Raw genomic sequence first — 17,364 nt, 5'->3', positions numbered from 1 at the left:
GGGGCGGCCCCCAGCCCAGACCGCCCTGGCCCGCTAGGTTAACTCTCTCGGCTCAGATGGAGGAACACTACCGGCGCTGGGGACAGCTGGGGAGAGGAGGTGTCGGCAGGGAGGCCTGGACTGCAGACACACGCACGCACGCACGCACGCTCGCCCCAGCGCCCCAGACAGCTTCTGCCCTGCAGTGGGAGGTGTCAGTGACTTTCTGTGAGGCCCCCTGGGAGTCGGGCCCAGTTGGGACCTAAGGCCATTTGAGCCCTTAGGAGCCCGCTGACCCCTGACCCCAGGGTTCTGTGGAGACCTGGTCAGCGCCACAGGGCTATTTTGGGGGCATTTCAGTGTGTGTGTGTGTGTGTGTGTGTGTGCGTGTGTTTTCTGCTGCTGGCTGTGAGGTCCCCCAGGGGTGCACACCACGCACATTCACACGCACACACAGAAACCTAAAGACCCCGTTTATCTGGGCACAAAAGCAAACAAATACATACAAACACAGAGGCAGACACACAGAGAATAACACACCCGCGGGGAAAACCAAGGACCCTCCCGCACAGCCCACAACACCACCAGCCACACAACCCTGACAGACACACTTGCGGACACATGCAACGCGCACACACACACAAATGCACGAATGCACAAACAGGACATAGCTGGCCACTCGGGCACAGACGGACACGCTTATGCACTTGTGTTCGCGTACTTGGAGACACCACCCGCTGTGTGCTGATGGGCTGAACCCCCACTCTCCTGATCTCACGTGGCCCGGAGGACTCCCCGGAGAACAACACGCACGGTGTCCTCCTCATGGGCGGGCCAGCTTCACAGGCACTGGTGACGGAGAAACCCGGGATCAGCTCTGAGCTCTGCCACTCCTGACTGTGTGACCTTGAGCGGCCCATGGGACCCCTCTGTGTCGTTTCTGCCCTATAAAATGGAGGAATCGCTAAGGTCGTACGGATAACGCCGGGCCAGGCTCGGAGGCCTCTGAAGCCCACACTGTCTTGTCATTAACTCCATTTTAGAGATGAGCAAACCGAGGTTTAGCAAGGTGGAGCTGATTCTGCTGAGGTCCCTGGTGCTTACGGACAGAAACGGCCCCCGGCCTGGAAGAGTTAGACACGGGCCCAGACTCCGTAAGACACCAGAGCCAGGAGCCAGTGAACATGCTTATCCGCAGGGCACAGACACAGCCCGCCTCAGAGGACCCAGGGGGCTTTGCGACACCCCCTCGCCCCTGTATGTCTGAGCCTCTGCCCCTCATGGCCTTGCACCCTGGGGTCACCAGCAGTCTCTGGTTAATGATAACCCTGATGTTTATGCAGCCCTGGGGAAGGCTGACAGAGGAGCAGAGAAGTGAAGCAGGGCTGGGAGCACCGGGCCAGCTCCAGCCAGTCCTTGGCTTCCCTCCCTCTCGAGGCCAACTGCTCCAGAGAGGAGCAGCTCAGCCACTTTCTAGCTGCGTGATGTTGGGCCCGTGACTTAACCTCTCTGAGGCTCAGTGTCTCCTTCTGTAAAATGGGGATAAAACAGTAGTCACCTCAGAGGGAAGTTAGGAGGACCGTCGGAAACGATCCGTGGAAAACACTGAGAACAAAGCCCGGCAGTCAGTGACACGCACCCGTTAGGTATTGTCACTGTCGCCATTGTCATTCCCCTTGTGAGCCGCAGCGAGAACCCTGGTGGCTGAGTGCTCTGTGAGTATGGATTTAGGCGTGTCTGCGTCCCCTCTGTGTCCCTGGCACGAAGTTCTTTATCTTTTCAAAGACCCCGTAAAGAAGTGTATCATCCCTACTGTACAACTGAGGCAACCGAGACCTGAAGGGCCTGGCTCAAATCACAGAGCCGTTTGGGTCCAGGACAAACACTTGGGTCCGGAGTCCACACCCAAGCCTGCCGACCACGGCGGGGCGCCTACCCTGCGCTGACCCACGAGCGGGGGCCACGGCCTCCTTCATCTCATGGAGTGCTCTGCACACCTGGGGAGTGGGTGCCACCGACTGCCCCCCTCGACAGATGGGAAAACTGAGGGTCAGGGAGGTCAAACGACTCGCCTGAGCCCACGCAGAACCGAGCCCGTGGTCCTTGCTGAGCTGGTGCCGGTGAGCCCCCTGTCCTCCACGTCTTCCAGGCGTGTGCAGCCGTAGCCAGAGATGCCGTGTGTTTCCCTGAGGGGTGGGAGGACAGAGGTTAGGTTTAGATCTGTCCAGTGCCATGAAGCGAATCACTTAATCACTTCCTGCCTCGGTTTTCCCACCTGCAAAGTGGGGATCCCATCTCACAGGGCTGTTGTGAGAACTGAGTAAATTCATGTTAAGTCAGGCAGACGGTAAGTGCTCAATGATTATTGTTACTACTCTTTCAGGTTGGGGAACACGTGTCATTTATTTCTGGATTTTGCTTATTTAATGCTAAAAGCAGAGTCCAAATGAAAACAACCAGTGTTCATGAGTTCTGGTCTCCCAAGAAAGAACACAAAAATCACAAGACAGGCCCTGGAGCCGGCTGCCGGGGCTTGAGTGCTGGCTCAGCCCCAGTCAGCAACCCAAATCGCAAATTACTTGACCTCTCTCCTCAGCGTTTGTGCCTGTAAAATAGCCATATAATAGGGTCAACCTTAGAGAGCTGTTAGCACGAGCTAGTAAACTTTTAGGACAGGGCCTAGTGCAGAGCCAACGCTGAGGGAGGGGGTGGCACCATCACCATCATTGTTTGCTTGCATTGGTTCCTTATCCACGGCGGGTGGTGGGCACTCAAGGGGTTAATTTCAGGCTGGCCTGGAGGCTGTGGGTTTGGGGCAGGACAGCGGCCCTGCCCTGTTTGGCCACCAGAGGGAGCAGCTGGGCCTTGGTGACCGCGCACATCACACCCTCCGGGAGCCAGGGGAGGGGGCTGGCTGGGCGTGGCCAGGATGGCTCCAGCCCCCAGCTGTCTCTTCTCCCACCCCCTCCGCTGGCAGAGCCATCCGGTCCCCACCCGGGTGACATCCTCCTTACACTCCCTGAGTGGGGTGGAGGGGGAAATCTGGGGAGGGGGCTGGCTGAGAGTGGTCAGCTCCAGCCCTTTGTGGCCCCTCCCCTCCCATGGGGCCATCCAGTCCCTTCCTTAGGGCTGCTCTTCCTATGGCCTCTGACCCCCTCCTCCTTCTTACGCTGCTTTGCTGGGCGCACCCGGTGCCCAGTGAGTCCCTTTCCCAAACCTCCAAGGAGAAGGGGCGTGGGAGGAGGGGAAGAACAGGGAACTGGAAAGGGGGGTGAGAAATAAAGATAACAGACAGAGAGAGAGACACACACACAGGCCAACAGGCAGACAGAGACTCAGAGAGAGAAACAGAGATAGAGAGACAGACGGAAATAAAGAGAGAGAGTGGAAAACAGGCTAACTCCCTGAGTCAGAAATACAAAAAGGGACAGAGACAGACAGACAGGGAAAAAGAAGTAAACAGAAAATCAGACACCAAAGGGATAGGGGAAGAAAGACAGGCTGAAAGAGAGACGGAGGAAGGAGAGCGAAGCCAGGACGGGGCGTGCCAGCTGGAGGAATGGACGGTCGCCTGGCATGGGACGTGTAGTGGCCCCAGCCCACAGAGCTGGGTGGGCAGAGAGGAGCCGGGGCGCAGCGGGGGTGAGGGGGGATGGGAGGGGCAGGCGTTGTGCTGCTGCTGCTGCTGGCCGGAGCGGGCGCCAGGGTGGCCTGGAGACCACCAAAGGGAAAGTGCCCTCCGAGCTGCTCCTGCTCCAAGGATAGTGCCCTGTGTGAGGGCTCTCCAGACCTGCCCGAGAGCTTCTCCCCGACCCTGCTGTCACTGTGAGTGTCACCGCGAGGGTGAGGATGGGAGTCCTGGGGCCCCAGGGCTTGGGGGCAGGGGGCCGGGCCCCCGAGGACATGGCCCTTCAGGATCTTGGGAGGTGGGCAGCAAAGGATGTTGGGATGCCTCACAGGGGGCTGCTGGGATTGGGACAGGAGCGGAAGGGCAATCCCGAAGCACAGGGGCAGCGTTTGGGGCCCCAGAGGGGGGACAGCCGGAGGGAGGACTGAATGTTGCCAGGATCCTCGCCAAGTGAGGAGGGCAAATGCCTGTGTCCCTGGGATGTAAAGGAAATACATCCAGGGTTGGGGTGGCATGTCAGCGTCCCCCAGACAGGGGACGGCTCTGGGGCGGGGCTGGAGCCTGGGGGCGGTTTTCTCCTCACCCACCATCGCCCACATCCCCAGCTCACTCGTTAGGACTGGAATCACCCAGCTGAAGGCCGGAAGCTTCCTGAGGGTGCCCACACTGCACCTGCTGTGAGTGGGGCCCAGCTGAGTGGACAACTAGCTCGAGGGAGTGGGTGGGTGTTCACGCAGGTGCGTGGGGGGGGGTGCACACATACGTGTATGTGCATGGCTGTGAAAGCACCGTGTGTGTGCGTGTGTGTGTGTGTGTGTGTGTGTGTGAGACAGTGCCCACCTGGGTTGAGGGTGGAGGCCGAGGTTAAAATGTCAGAGAGGGGGCAGCAACTCTGCAAAAATTCTTTCTTGCTCCCTTGCCAGCCTCTTCACATCCAACTCCTTCTCTGTGATTGAGGACGATGCATTTGCGGGCCTGTCCCACCTGCAGTACCTGTGAGTGAGGCCAGGGGATGGGGGCAGGGACGGGGGCTTGGTAGAGTGTGGCTCCTAGAGTGGAGGGAGGTATAGAGGCTTACTGGCACGGGCGGGAGGGTCCGGACAAGGGTCCCTCCTGGAGGGGCAAGAGGCCTGGCGTCTTGGCAAGAAGCCTGCTCACCTCCCCTCTCTGTGCTGCAAGTTGCACAAAGGGCCTGGGGAACCCAAGACTGTTTCTGGCCCTACCCGACTTACGGGAGCCCGGGAAGCGGACAGAGAGGCCGGAGGCAAGGAGATGTTTCGAATTAACGGAAGACAACTCTGAGGCGGTGATGGTAGGGGTGGCGGGGAAGGCGGTATGACGACGCCGGCATTGGGCCGGTGTTGGCGATAACGGTGTTGAAGGCGATGCTGCGGCCGCTCGCGGGGAAGTGCCGGCACGAAGGAGGACCATGGAGTGGGGATGACGTTGGCAAAGATGGCGGACCCGATGGCGATCGCGCCGGTGGCGATATTGATGATGGAGTCTGAGCGGTCGATGTTAGTGTTATCATTGTCGTGGGTGTTGGCCATCACATATCGGTATTGCTATTGGCGGTGGCTGTGGGTAGGATGTCGTCGTCGGCGTCGTGTGGGCGTAAGGGCGACGTGGTAGGTACTGGGCTTGGCGGGGACGACGGAGGTGCCGGTATGTGGGAAAACTGTGGCTGTAGGGGTGCTCGTGGCGGGTAGAGAAGGGGGTGCTGGGGACAGTGGGGCCGTTGGTACCGGGAGCGCCTGTCCCAGTGCCAGTGCTTCTGGAAATGGTGGCAGTGGTGGTGATGGGGTGGCAGCGTTCGCTGTCAGGCTGGCAACGAGCACAGGTTAGGCTCCTGGCTCCTGGGATTGTAGTCTGGGACCCTGGGGAGGAGAGGTTTCCGGGGAGGCGTTGGCACAGGGCTCCCGTGGGGTGAGTTCCCCCCAAGCACGACTGGGCCACAGCAGGGAACCCAGGGCCTCCCGCTCACCATGCCTTCCCTCCACAGCTTCATCGAGGACAATGACATTGGCTCCATCTCTAAGAACGCTCTCAGAGGACTTCGCTCACTCACACACCTGTGCGTGCCCCCAAGGCCTCGCCCCTCTGCTCACCAGCCCGCCCTGACAGGCTCCCCCAGACCCCATCACCCCATCACGCGGGGCATCCAGGTAGCTGGTGACGGTTCCTCCTCTCTCTCTCCTTCCACCAGGAGCCTGGCCAGTAATAATCTCGAGACCCTCCCCAGATTCCTGTTCCGAGGCCTGGAGACCCTAACTCATGTGTGAGGCTCAAGGGGGCTGGGCGGGTCGGGGAGTTGGGGAATGTTTGAGAGGGAAGCGGATTGCTGTGCCCACTTTCGGTTGACATAACTAAGTACGGCTGCAACGGTCCTCACATATTTCCTCACTCATCTCTGGGGCCCCATCCCGAACCCTTGCCCGGGGAGGGGGCGGGGAGTGTGGCCTCCAGGGGGCAGTGGAAGCCAGGTCGCAGCCCCTCCCCGGCCTCTTGCCCCAGGGACCTCCGCGGGAACCCGATCCAGTGTGACTGCCGCGTCCTCTGGCTGCTGCAGTGGATGCCCACCGTGAATGCCAGCGTGGGGACTGGGGCCTGCGCCGGCCCCACTGCTCTGGCCCACATGCAGCTCCGCCACCTGGACCCCAAGACGTTCAAGTGCAGAGCCATAGGTGGGGGCTTTCCGGGCAGGGCGGGAGGGACAGCAGGGGTTCCAGAAGAAGGCGGGAGATCAGGGGAATGGCTGCCAGGGCTGAAGGGCTCACCTCACTCCCTGCTCTGCCGTTTCCCAGCTTGTGAGACCCTGGGCAAGCAGCATCACCTCCCTGAGCCTCAGTTTCCTCATCTGTAAAATGGAGGTAATAAACAGTGACGTAGTGAGAATTCAGTGATGTATCTGCACCTGCATCTGGTGCAGAACCTCGGATGGGAGGCCCTCCTGAATGTTCACTCTGCTGGTGTTATTAATATAAAAATGACCTTTTAAAAATACTTGCTACGATCCTTCTGCTTTCCCATAAATATATTTTGGTACCTTTACGGGTCCCGGGCACTGCAGAAGACTCAGCAGCGAGGAAGCCAGAGGAAGTGGAGAGTGAGAACCCAGAGCGGTCAGGGCTGGGATGGGGGAAGCCGACAGAGCTGCAGACGCCCAGAGCCAGAGCGAGGGCCGGGGAGGGCTTCCTGAAGCAGTGCGTATTTGAGTTCAGATCCGAAGGCTATAGATACAACGATCGATTATTACCATCATCTAAGTGTGAGACACGTTTTTGGTCTGTGGGACCCATAGAACCGGAGAATTTAGCTTCAGTTATCCCGCAAAGATTCACTCTGTGTCCAGCCCTGGGAGAGGCAAGGGGCACCAAGATAGGGCCCCGCCCTCAGAGCCCTGGCGGGCGAGGCATTAAATAAAACGTTGCAGAAATAAATGTACGCTATGCCTCGTGATAAACACAGGGAGTGGTGAGGGAGATTAAGTGAGGGGGGCGGTCCTACCTTCCATGGGGCATTGATTGGAGAAGGCTTTTCTGGAGAGGCGGCTTCAGATCCAGAAGAGCGCTGTAGACAGGGAGGACAGCATGTGCAATGGCCCTGAGGCAGCAGAGAGTTTGTCCTGCTTGAGGGTCACAGTCAGGCAGTGTCCCAGGGAGTGAGTGCAGGGAAGGACACAGGTGACACTGAAGGCTGCAGGGGCCTCACTGTGTACGACTCTGAAAGCCACAGAGAGCAGAGTGGCCTTTATCCTGATGGCCGTGGGAAGCCGTGGAGGGCTTGGAGCAGGGGGTGATGACAGGAAGGACGTTTTTAAGAGATCCACCTTTGGGTGGGCATCCTTGGTGGTTTCGTTCATTGCTTCAACCCTCATACCTGGAGACAGGGCCTGGCACATAGAGTGATGTATTAGAACCTGGAGTCTACCGCCGGGCCCGTCCACCACCGCGCTGGGCGACCTTGGTGCATCACGACCAAAGCTAGGCTGCTTACCATGAATTAGAGAAGAGAGGAGGGACTGAGGTGAGCAGTCCAGGGCGTGGGACAGCCCCTGGGTGTTGTCCTGGCTTTCATGATTGAAAGTGAGTTATGGCACGTCCACGTGCCGGGTCACGGGGAGAAGGGGAAAGGGACCGAGTCCAGGACGAGCCGTTGCCAAACAAGTGAGGCGACCGTTACCCCCATCGCTTGGCTCTTTTTCCCTTGGAAACCTGGTGTGGACAGGGCCACGCCTCATCTCAGGAGGGAGGTGTCGGGGGAGTGCTGAGACAAGGTGGCCTCTACCTGGGCAGTTTTGTGCTCCAGTCCGATTTCATGGAAGGTGGCAAGGATGGATTGTGCCGGACGGTCCCGTGCCTGCCTCTCGGCCCGTTTCCTCATCTGTAAAACGGCTATGATGAAATGTCCCTCACAAGGATCTTGTGGAGTTAAATGAATCGATAAATACGTTGTTCCTAAGCAGTTATTTGATGATGTCATGCAGCTTAGAAAACACAGTATGACCGTGTTGCTGTGACTTAATTCGTCTATAGATCAAAAGATTCGCTATCCGTCCCTTTGAGGTGCACACCCCTCATTTCAGAGATGTGGAAACCGAGGCTCAGCGATGAGGGCCCTCGGGGTCCCCCGTGCCTCCCTGACTCTCTCCTGCCACCCCCAGAGCTGTCCTGGTTCCAGACGGTCGGGGAGGCGGCGCTGGGCGTGGAGTCCTTCTCCTACCAGGGGGAGCCCCACATCATCCTGGCACAGCCGTTTGCGGGCCGTTGTCTGATCCTCACCTGGGACTACAGCCTGCAGCGTTTCCGGCCCGAGGAAGAGCTGTCCGGTGGGCCCCCCCTCGCATCCTCCTGCCTGTCCCCGTAACCTGCCCGGTGGGTGGGGGGGGGAGACCCCGACCTGCCTGGCTGGCCTGACCGCCCCTCCTGCTCCCCGACCCCCCCACAGCGCCCTCGGTGGTGTCCTGCAAGCCACTGGTGCTGGGCCCGAGCCTCTTCGTGCTGGCCGCCCGCCTGTGGGGTGGCTCGCAGCTGTGGGCCCGGCCCGGCCCCGGCCTGCGCCTGGCCCCCACACAGGCCCTGGCCCCACGACGGCTGCTGCGGCCCAATGACGCCGAGCTCCTGTGGCTGGACGGGCAGCCCTGCTTCGTGGTGGCCGACGCCTCCAAGGCGGGCAGCACCACGCTGCTGTGCCGGGACGGGCCCGGCTTCTACCCTCACCAGAGCCTGCACGCCTGGCACCGGGACACGGATGCCGAAGCCCTCGAGCTGGACGGCCGGCCCCACCTGCTGCTGGCCTCTGCCTCACAGCGGCCCGTGCTCTTCCACTGGCTCGGGGGCCGCTTCGAGAGGCGCACAGACATCCCCGAGGCTGAGGACGTCTATGCCACGCGTCACTTCCAGGCCGGCGGGGACGTGTTCCTGTGCCTGACACGCTACATCGGGGACTCCATGGTGAGGCTGGGCCCCTCAGGTGGGGCAGGCAGCAGAGGCCACAAGCCAGACCCGACCTGCGGCCCCCCTCAGGGCTGGTCTTTCAGCACCGACCCCACCTTGCACACCGGCCTTGAGACTGACCTGACCTCTCAGGCTGACCTTCGAACTCTGACCCCACCTAGTGTTCTGATCTTTGAACTCTGGCTGCCCTGACACTGACTCCAAGACAGTGACCCCTCAGGCTGGCTCACCATAAGCCACTCCCTGTCCCCCGACATTGACACTGGCCCCATGATTCTAATTCTACCGCCAGACTCCGGCTCCGTAACTCTGACATGCTCCAAACTCCCACTTGACCACAATCACCACTTGACCACCACCCACTTGACCACAAGCACTCTGAGTCTTGTGGGCTGATGGCCCACCCCCTCCAGCATTCTCATTCTGGGGTGAGATACCACCAGGCAGAGCCTAGAAGGCACTGATCTGACTCAGGTGTCCCCAGGACACATGTGGGGAACAGACTGTGGGTGTAGGGATGGAGGGGGGGAGACCAGGGAAGAGCCTGGCATCATGGTCCAGGAGGGAAGTGACTACGGCCGGGCCGGAGTGCAGCCAGAGGAGATGGGAGAGATGTATCCCATCGTGGGTAAAGCTGACCGACTCTGTGTGGGGCGTGAGGGGGAGAGAGGGGCCAAGGATGACTTCAGGTTTGTGGCCCGAGCAGCTGGGTGGTGACACGTGTGAAGGTAAGAAAGCTGCAGGAGTTTGGGGACCTACAGGCCTGTCTCCAGGCTGTCCCAAGTGCTCGGAAGGGCTACAGGCCTGGCCCTCCTGGACCCCAGGTCCTAACTAGTGGCCACACTTCACAGGTCATGCGCTGGGACGGCTCCATGTTCCGCCTGCTGCAGCGACTGCCCTCGCGTGGTGCCCACGTCTTCCAGCCGCTGCTCATCGCCAGGGACCAGCTGGCTATCCTGGGCAGCGACTTCGCCTTCAGTCAGGTCTTGCGTCTTGAGCCTGACAAAGGGCTCCTGGAGCCGCTGCAGGAGCTGGGGCCCCCAGCCTTGGTGGCCCCCCGTGCCTTTGCTCACATCACCGTGGCCGGCAGACGCTTCCTCTTCGCCGCTTGCTTCAAGGGCCCCACACAGATCTACCAGCATCACGAGCTAGACCTCAGTGCCTGAAACGCGAGGGGACCTTGAGACCTTGGACACGGCTCGGAGGGGAGGGGGCACTGGCGCGGGGAGTCCCAGGCCTCTGGACGCTCACTTGAACGGCCTCCTGGCCCTACCCGGGGTGATGGTATCTGTGAGGTACCGACCACAGGCCGAGTTCAAGACAAGGGCCTTGAACTTCCAGTCTGAAGCAACATCTCAGCCTGTGGCACACGCTCCGACCAAGCATGACTTGGGGCTCGGGCTGGGGCACCGCAAGAAGCTGGGGTACCGAAGCCATGGTGGGGGCGATGTGCAGAACTCCATGAGGTCTGGAAGAGCCCCCTCAAGCCCACTCCCCTCCTGCTCCCTCTGAAAGTACTGAGGAGGAGAGAGCTTTCCTTTCCCTCTAAACTCATTCTGGCCAATCTCTTTTAGTGCCCGCCTCCGTGACGTCATCAGTCGCTGGGCCGGTTTCCCTGCCCGGGCCTGCTAACTTCCTCTGCTGCTTTGTGCGCATGCCTCCTGCCCAGGCGGAAGCCCAGCGTGTTGGCCCTCTTGCGCCTGCGCAAGAAATAGGTGGGAAAGTAGGTGTTGTGGCTGGAGACCCCACTACCCTTTCTCTGGAGAGGACGGGAAGTGTATAAGCTCAATAAACACGCTGTGCACCTGCCTCACCCATTATGGGATCTTTGGAAGAAGGTGTCTCTTGGGTGGCATGCGGGGGAGAGCGGGAGGAGTGGTATCCCAGGAGCAGTGTTATGGAGGGGAGAGGTCACGGGGTGCATTTTGGCTGCCCCTGCTGCTTTTTCGCAAGGGTGTGGGCTCATGATTATGGGGGGCCTCGTGGGATGTTTGAAGGAAATAGGGCATGACGAAGGGACAAATCGCTGGTTTATTGTGGATCTCTTCTTTGGGTCATGTCTCAGGGCATCGTAGGAGATAGTTTTAGGTGTTTTGAAGGGTTTTAGGCATTATATGGGGTGGCCCTTGGGGACACTTTGGAGATCTTTTTGGGTATTGGGGAGTCTCAAGGGAGTTTGAGGCTCCTCAGAGGTTCTCACGCCATGTGGCCACTATATATTATTAGTCTCATGGGGAATTATTTAGAGAACTCACAGGGACAGTTGGGTACTAGGAAGAGTTTTCTATAATCAAGTGGGGTCCCAGAGGTGAGTGGGGGGGGGGTCATGGGGTCTTTCTATTCTAACCATAATCTATGTGACTCCTCATATCGTGATAGGAAGATCCACATCCTTGTTTTCCTGGGATGGTCTCAATGTCCCAGCATTCCATCTGGTTAGAGCACCCTTTCACTCCCCAGAGTGTCCACCATTTGGCTACTAGAAAATTTTAAATTGCACCCGTGGCTCCCCCAGCCTTGGGAGGCAGAGGGCAGACCTCATGCCATTCACCAGGCCTTAGAGAGATGATGGCCAGCTTCTGTGCCAGCTGCCAGTGAAAGCCCATCCCAACGTAGGGAGTCTTGAGGCTGCTTGGGCAGGAGACACGATCAACTTTTAGATTAAAAATCGAACAGAAAGACACCCCACCCCCACCCCCAGTGAGAGGTGAGATGAGACCCTGGCAAGGCGGTCTGAGGAGAGGAGGGAGACTTCCATCCTGGAGTCCAAGCCCCCATGCAGAGCCAAGACTTGGGGGAAGAGAAGGGACGTCCATGTCCTTTTGGTCGATCCATCCTCAACAGTGATGGGCAGAGCCTGGGAGAGATGACAGGTCAGCTTGTGAATGCACATGGGGTTTTCTCCCCAAGGCACGTGCACACACGTGCACACTCACCCACCCCTCACATCCTGTGTTCCCCTCACCCCACGCTGGTCCTGTCTTACCTGGAGTGATGAGAGGAGGGGCGTCCCCTGGATGGTGACTAGGGAAAGAAAAGTCGTGAAATCAGTATCCACTCCCTCGTCCTCTCAAGGCTAGAAGATTCTCAGCTTGCCCTGACAGCTTCCTGGCTATTTTTCCAATGCTGGTTGTAACATTCCAGGGACCAAAGCTTTTCAGGATTTGGGGCCCTCTGAAGATTATCAGCTCTGAAGAATAAACCTGGAAAAATCTTAGTGGCGCGAATTCTCCAGGGCAGCGCCGGGAGGCCTCTTTCTGCGAGATTTAGCTCCTTCCACGAGTGAAAGGTGTCTGTTCAGCGTGAGCCGGGCACACGGGAAACCCGTCTTACCTGGGCTTCTGGCTGAACTTGCACTTGCATTTCCCACCTGTTGGGGAGAGGGGATGGTTGGGAGAGAGGACCCGGGCCCGCAGCCCTGCCCTGCCAGCACGGCCACCAGTGTCCCCACTCACTCATGAGGACGATGATGCCGATGGTGCACAGAACCCCAGCACAGATGAGTCCACCGATTCGGAGTCTGTGCCAGTCTAGGAGAAACCCGGAGGGGGTCGTCAGTGCCTGCCCCCCCCCCCATCAAACCCCCATCTATCCAACAAGTAGGTATTGGGCACCTATGGCGGGCAGGGAGCCGGGATACGGAGTGAACAGACAGCCCCCCAGCCCTCCTGTGCTCACATTCCCCTTTACACACAAACAAGCGATAAGAGTTTCAATGGAAGGTCAGGTGAAGATAAGCTTTCTGAAGACAAATAAGCAGGGCCAGGGGACAAAAAGTCAGAGGCCCAGCGTGGTCAGGGAAGGCTTCTCCGAGCAGAGACCCGGGGAGGTGAGGCAGGGGGCCGTGGCAAAGGGATCGGAAGGTACAAAGGTCTGGAGGTCTGGAGTGTGTCTGCCGTGCCTGAGAGACGGCGGGGAGGCCACCGCATAGCTCGCCTCCTTCAGGCAGTTTTTGCAAGACAACCCTTCCCCCTGCCATTGATTTGAACCCTAACAACGGCTTCCTGTGAAATGTCCTGGCTTCCTGTGTGTCTGTCCTGCCGGAAGAGAACCTTCGCAGGGACCAGATTGGCCTCGCTCATTCCTTTATTCCTTTATTCTATGGTGTTGACTGTTCAGTGCCTCACTCCTCGCCCCTTCCTATCCTCACCCTTGTTTCGCCCACATCAGACCCTCACCCAACCTAGGTGGCCCCCTTGGCACAAAATAGTAGGTGGGGGTGGGGAGGCTCCGGAGAGAGGGGTGCAAGCGCTCACCATAGTAGAAAGGACTGTTTTTATCTGCAAGAAAAGAAAAAAGAACGTGAATCCAGGACAACGGCCAAGATGCAGGGGTGCGGGGGGGGGGGTGGAATTTGGGGGTGAGCCTGGTGGAAGGGTCCAGTCTGACTCACCTTCTGGGTCGTTGGCGTCCAGGGCAGGCGGGCCTGCTGGGAGAAGCAGGAAGGATGGCAGTGCCAGCCTCAGTAAACTGCCGGGCAGAGCCACAGAGCCTCAGGGGCCTCGAGATAGGGTCCCCTGGCAGACAGTTCCCCTCCTGCGGGCACAGGCGTCCGGCCCCCACTGGCTGCCCCTGTACCTCTCACCTCGGAGGTGTGGACTCACCCCCGAGCCCCAAGCCTGTGAGCCCTGCTGGCACTTTGCCTCCTAAAATAGGTTTTAATCTGGGCGGCTTTAGGCCACTCTTTGGCCTGGTGTTTCCAGACACCTGCTAATCCATGCCTCCTGCAGAAATGGAACAACATTCTTTTTTTTTTTGTAATTTTTTTTATGTTTATTTTTGAGAGAGAGAGAGACATGAACAGGGGAGGGACAGAGGGAGAGTCAACAGGGGAGGGAGACAGAAGATCAGAAGCTGGCTCTGGGCTGAGAGCAATGAGCCCGATGCAGGGCTCGAACTCATGAACTGCGAGATCCTAACCTGAGCTGAAGTCGAACGCTTAGCTGGCTGAGCCGCCCAGTGCCCCGTGGAGCAACATTCTTATCAACTTATCAAGATGACAGATGGCATCGGTTCCCGGTCATTCTCACAGCCTCATCCACACCCCACCCGTTCCGGTGTTTGCTCGCCACTTCCTTTTAAAGCAAATCACTAATTATAAACTTAACGCACTTTACTCAAAAGTGCAGCTTTCTATTACTACCCTACATGGAATGCCAATCTTGCCCGATGTGAGGGATAAAAAAATACCAGAAAAGCAAAGGACTAGGATTACATTCGGGCTAGAAGCAGTGGGCCACCTGAGCTCTGGGCCTAAGCTCTGTTCTTTCTTTGTGAAAAGGAGATTAACAATTTTTAATTATATTTAAAGCACAAACGCAATGTGCTTACTCTGCACTGGGCCCTGTTCTAACTGCTTTTCTTTCTTTCTTTTTTTAAAAAACTTTTTTTTTAATGTGTATTTATTTTTGACAGAGAGAGAGACAGAGCATGAGCAGGGGAGGGGCAGAGAGAGAGGGAGACACAGAATCGAAAGCAGGCTCCAGGCTCTGAGCTGCCAGCACAGAGCCCGACGCGGGGCTCACAGACCGCGAGATCATGACCTGAGCTGAAGTCGGACGCTCAACCGACTGAGCCACCCAGGTGCCCCATCTAACTGCTTTTCAAGTACTAATTTGTGAAATGACTATTAAGTGCATACCATTATTGTTTCCATTTTTACACTGGGGAAACTGAGGCACAAAGGATTTCCGTAACTGCCGCATACACGAAGCTCCCAGTCATCTCTTGTACTGGTGTTAGGGAGGTGTTAAAGACACAGTACACAGGGCTGAGCCTTCTCCTCCCTCGAGAGGGTGACTTTGTAGCTGTGTGAGCCTCTGCTTTAAGAGGTCCTGTCTTTGTGTGTCCCTTGAAGTCACCAGTGTGGCACTTCTTACCCTCAAGGAGATGCTGTCCTGGTAGTCCCTACCCCACAAGGGAGGCGGAAAGCATGAGAGGGACACACGTGGAACTTGGCCACCACTCAACAGAGGGGTTTGGGGAAAAGGCAGTCCCGGGGATGGGTACTCACCTGTCAGGAGGATGAGCAGACTTAGGGTCACCTCTCGCATGTCCGCGTCCAGCTGGCCTGGAGGGATGGGGACGGATGGGGAGGGTCCAACTTGAGCAGGGCTGCGGGCTGCCAGACAGGTGCCTCTGGTTCCCAATCCTCTCCTACTCTGCCCCCACCGGGGGTACGCAGCTCGCCCCAGGGCAGGAAGGCTGGCATTAAAACCCACTCACTGGCTGGGAGGTAAATGCGGGGGGGTGGGTGACGACGCGGACCTGGCGAGGGATCACAGTAACAACTCACTGGACACAAACTTGGGGCTTGAAGCGAATTGCCCTGGCGACCAAATGAGGGAGGTGCTGCCTGCCGTTATCCCCATCTTACAGATGGGGAAACTGAGAAACTGAAAGCTGGAAATGGGTGCGTAGGGTCAGCCCGGCAGGGAGCGGGACTTAAAGCAGCCTGGCTCTGCGGAGGCTGCTCGTCACTCAGGACTCTCAGGGCCTCGGGGTGTTTTGGGAAACGGGACGTTGGGAGCCAGGTGGCAAGAGGCCCGGTTCCCGGGTGTGTCTGCCACAGGACAGCTCGGAGCCTGCCTGCCCTGCCCAGACTCTGCAGACCTCGGGCTGGGCCAGGGCCGGGGCCCGGCCGGCTCCTCAGGCGGCTGGGGGCGAGGCGCGGGCAAGGCAGAACCGGAGGCTGGGGCGGGCGTGGGGCACAGAGCAGAGACGAGTCATCTGGCTGCAGCCCCAGGCCCATCTTCTGCCCCCCACCTCGTTTCTGCCCCTGCCCCGGCCCCAGGCTCTGTCAGGCTCCTCCTGGCAGCCTTATTTCCTCCCTCCCCAGGTAGGCCTGCCCAGCAAGAAGAACCCCCCCCATCCCCTTCCTGGTCTGGCATCAGCCCACCCTCCCCGCATCCTCAGTGCCCGAGATAAGCCCCCGTGCGTCTCCCGGCCCCCTCCCTGCCCCTGCCCCACTGCCACAAGCACCCACTGTCAAAACGTTGATAGCAAGAGCTAACACGTCCTCTGACCCACCCTGTGCTGCGCACTGCCCGTGACCTTGCTGTGTGTTCACCCATTTCACCGCCACCCCCGCCCCCTCCACCGCCGGAAACCCCGGAGGCGATCTCTTCTATCCTCCATTTCACCGATCGCAAAACACATGCCCTCGCTAAGCCTGGCGAAAAGCCTTTTGACCTTCCCTGCTGTGTCCCCGCGACTCCCGTCCACAGCTGAAGAGAGCGAGCCCGTCTCTCCATACCATGGAAACCCCACTCCGTGTTCCTTTCTGTTTCTTGCCCAGATTCCTCCCCGGTCCTGTGCACTCAGATCCTGGGAATCCTCCCAGCCGTTCGTCCTTCAGGGTGGACTCATGGTTTTAGTCTGAGCGCCCATTTCTTGCAGGAAGGGGGTCTGTGGCTTTGGGAAGCATTGCTATGGCATTTAGGGCCCCACACGTTTGGGGAGAAGAGCTGGAGTGGGTGTGTGGGCAGGACGGCCCGTGGGTCCTCGCCAAGCTACCTGGCGAGGCTTCGTCACCCCGAGATGGTGCTAATACTAGTAATAACAGCTAGTGCTGGCTGGGGGCCTGGGTGGCTCAGCCGGTTAAGCGTCCGACTCTTGATTCCGGCTCACGTCATGATCTCACGGTTGGTGAGTTCAAGCCCCGCATGGGGCTCTGGGCTGACAACACAGAGCCTGCTCAGGATTTTCTCTCTCTCTCTGCCCCTTCCCCCCCAAATAAATAAACAAGCTTGAAAAAAAAAAAAAAAGAGCTAATGCTTAATTGTTTACCCCATGCCAGGCACTGTTTCAGTTCTTTGCATTTATTCACTTACATAATCTTCGCGGCTTGATGAAGTTGGCACTGTGGTTACCCCCCGTTGCTGTCACAACCCCGAAACCCCTGCTAACTCAGCTTAATGCTGCATGCCGTCCCCCAGGACCCAGAGTCCCAGCTCTGAAGCCTCTGTCCATGGAATACACCACATCCCCCTGGCCGCGAGGGCTCTGTTTCTCCCCATCTCGGGCACCTCTCAGCATCCCTGGCACAGGGGGGATGGATGAGGGATCCTAGCGGCGCCCCAACCCCTGGGCGACATTTCTGGCCTGGCCCTCCCACGGTGCAGGCTGCTGGGAGCTGGTGTCTGGGCACCTGCCCAGACTGTTGTTGGAAGAGGCTTGTGAGCTGCTCCCGAACTGGTTGTTGTCGGTGTGAAGGCTCAGAGAGGAGGACAGCCTGCAGGTGGAGGCTCTCCCCACCCCTCTCTGCTCCTTTCCCGCCCTGCAGGCCCAACACGGGGTCCA

General features: G+C 58.6%; 2 protein-coding genes across 5 annotated transcripts; one reads left to right on the top strand and one right to left on the bottom strand.

Annotated features, from left to right (window-relative positions):
- The first annotated feature begins 421 nt into the window (after positions 1–421).
- LGI4 (leucine rich repeat LGI family member 4) lies at positions 422–10,876 on the top strand. 4 transcript variants are annotated; one of them, XM_027044768.2, is made up of 9 exons: positions 428–3,804; positions 4,213–4,284; positions 4,531–4,602; positions 5,610–5,681; positions 5,814–5,885; positions 6,122–6,291; positions 8,271–8,435; positions 8,555–9,060; positions 9,915–10,876. In XM_027044768.2, exons 1-9 carry the CDS (start codon positions 3,632–3,634, stop codon positions 10,227–10,229), a joined length of 1,617 nt encoding a protein of 538 aa, XP_026900569.1. In that variant the 5' UTR covers positions 428–3,631; the 3' UTR covers positions 10,230–10,876. The 4 variants fall into 4 exon arrangements, with proteins under 4 accessions (XP_053066012.1, XP_026900569.1, XP_053066014.1 ...); XM_053210037.1 differs by lacking the exon at positions 6,122–6,291 and having other exon boundaries at positions 422–3,804; positions 8,143–8,435; XM_053210039.1 differs by lacking the exons at positions 428–3,804; positions 4,213–4,284; positions 4,531–4,602 and adding an exon at positions 4,624–5,124.
- Positions 10,877–11,700: 824 nt separating this feature from the next.
- FXYD3 (FXYD domain containing ion transport regulator 3) lies at positions 11,701–15,913 on the bottom strand. Its single transcript, XM_027044849.2, is given in 8 exon segments — positions 11,701–11,920; positions 12,050–12,087; positions 12,397–12,510; positions 12,512–12,593; positions 13,320–13,343; positions 13,457–13,489; positions 15,077–15,133; positions 15,359–15,913. Coding segments are annotated over 8 exon segments (444 nt in total). The 5' UTR covers positions 15,435–15,913; the 3' UTR covers positions 11,701–11,900.
- Positions 15,914–17,364: the final 1,451 nt, after the last annotated feature.

Source organism: Acinonyx jubatus, chromosome E2 (assembly GCF_027475565.1).
Source record: "Acinonyx jubatus isolate Ajub_Pintada_27869175 chromosome E2, VMU_Ajub_asm_v1.0, whole genome shotgun sequence".
NCBI lineage: Eukaryota > Metazoa > Chordata > Mammalia > Carnivora > Felidae > Acinonyx > Acinonyx jubatus.
The sequence above is the reverse complement of the archived record's forward strand: the minus strand, read 5'-3'. Positions and strand labels throughout refer to the sequence as shown.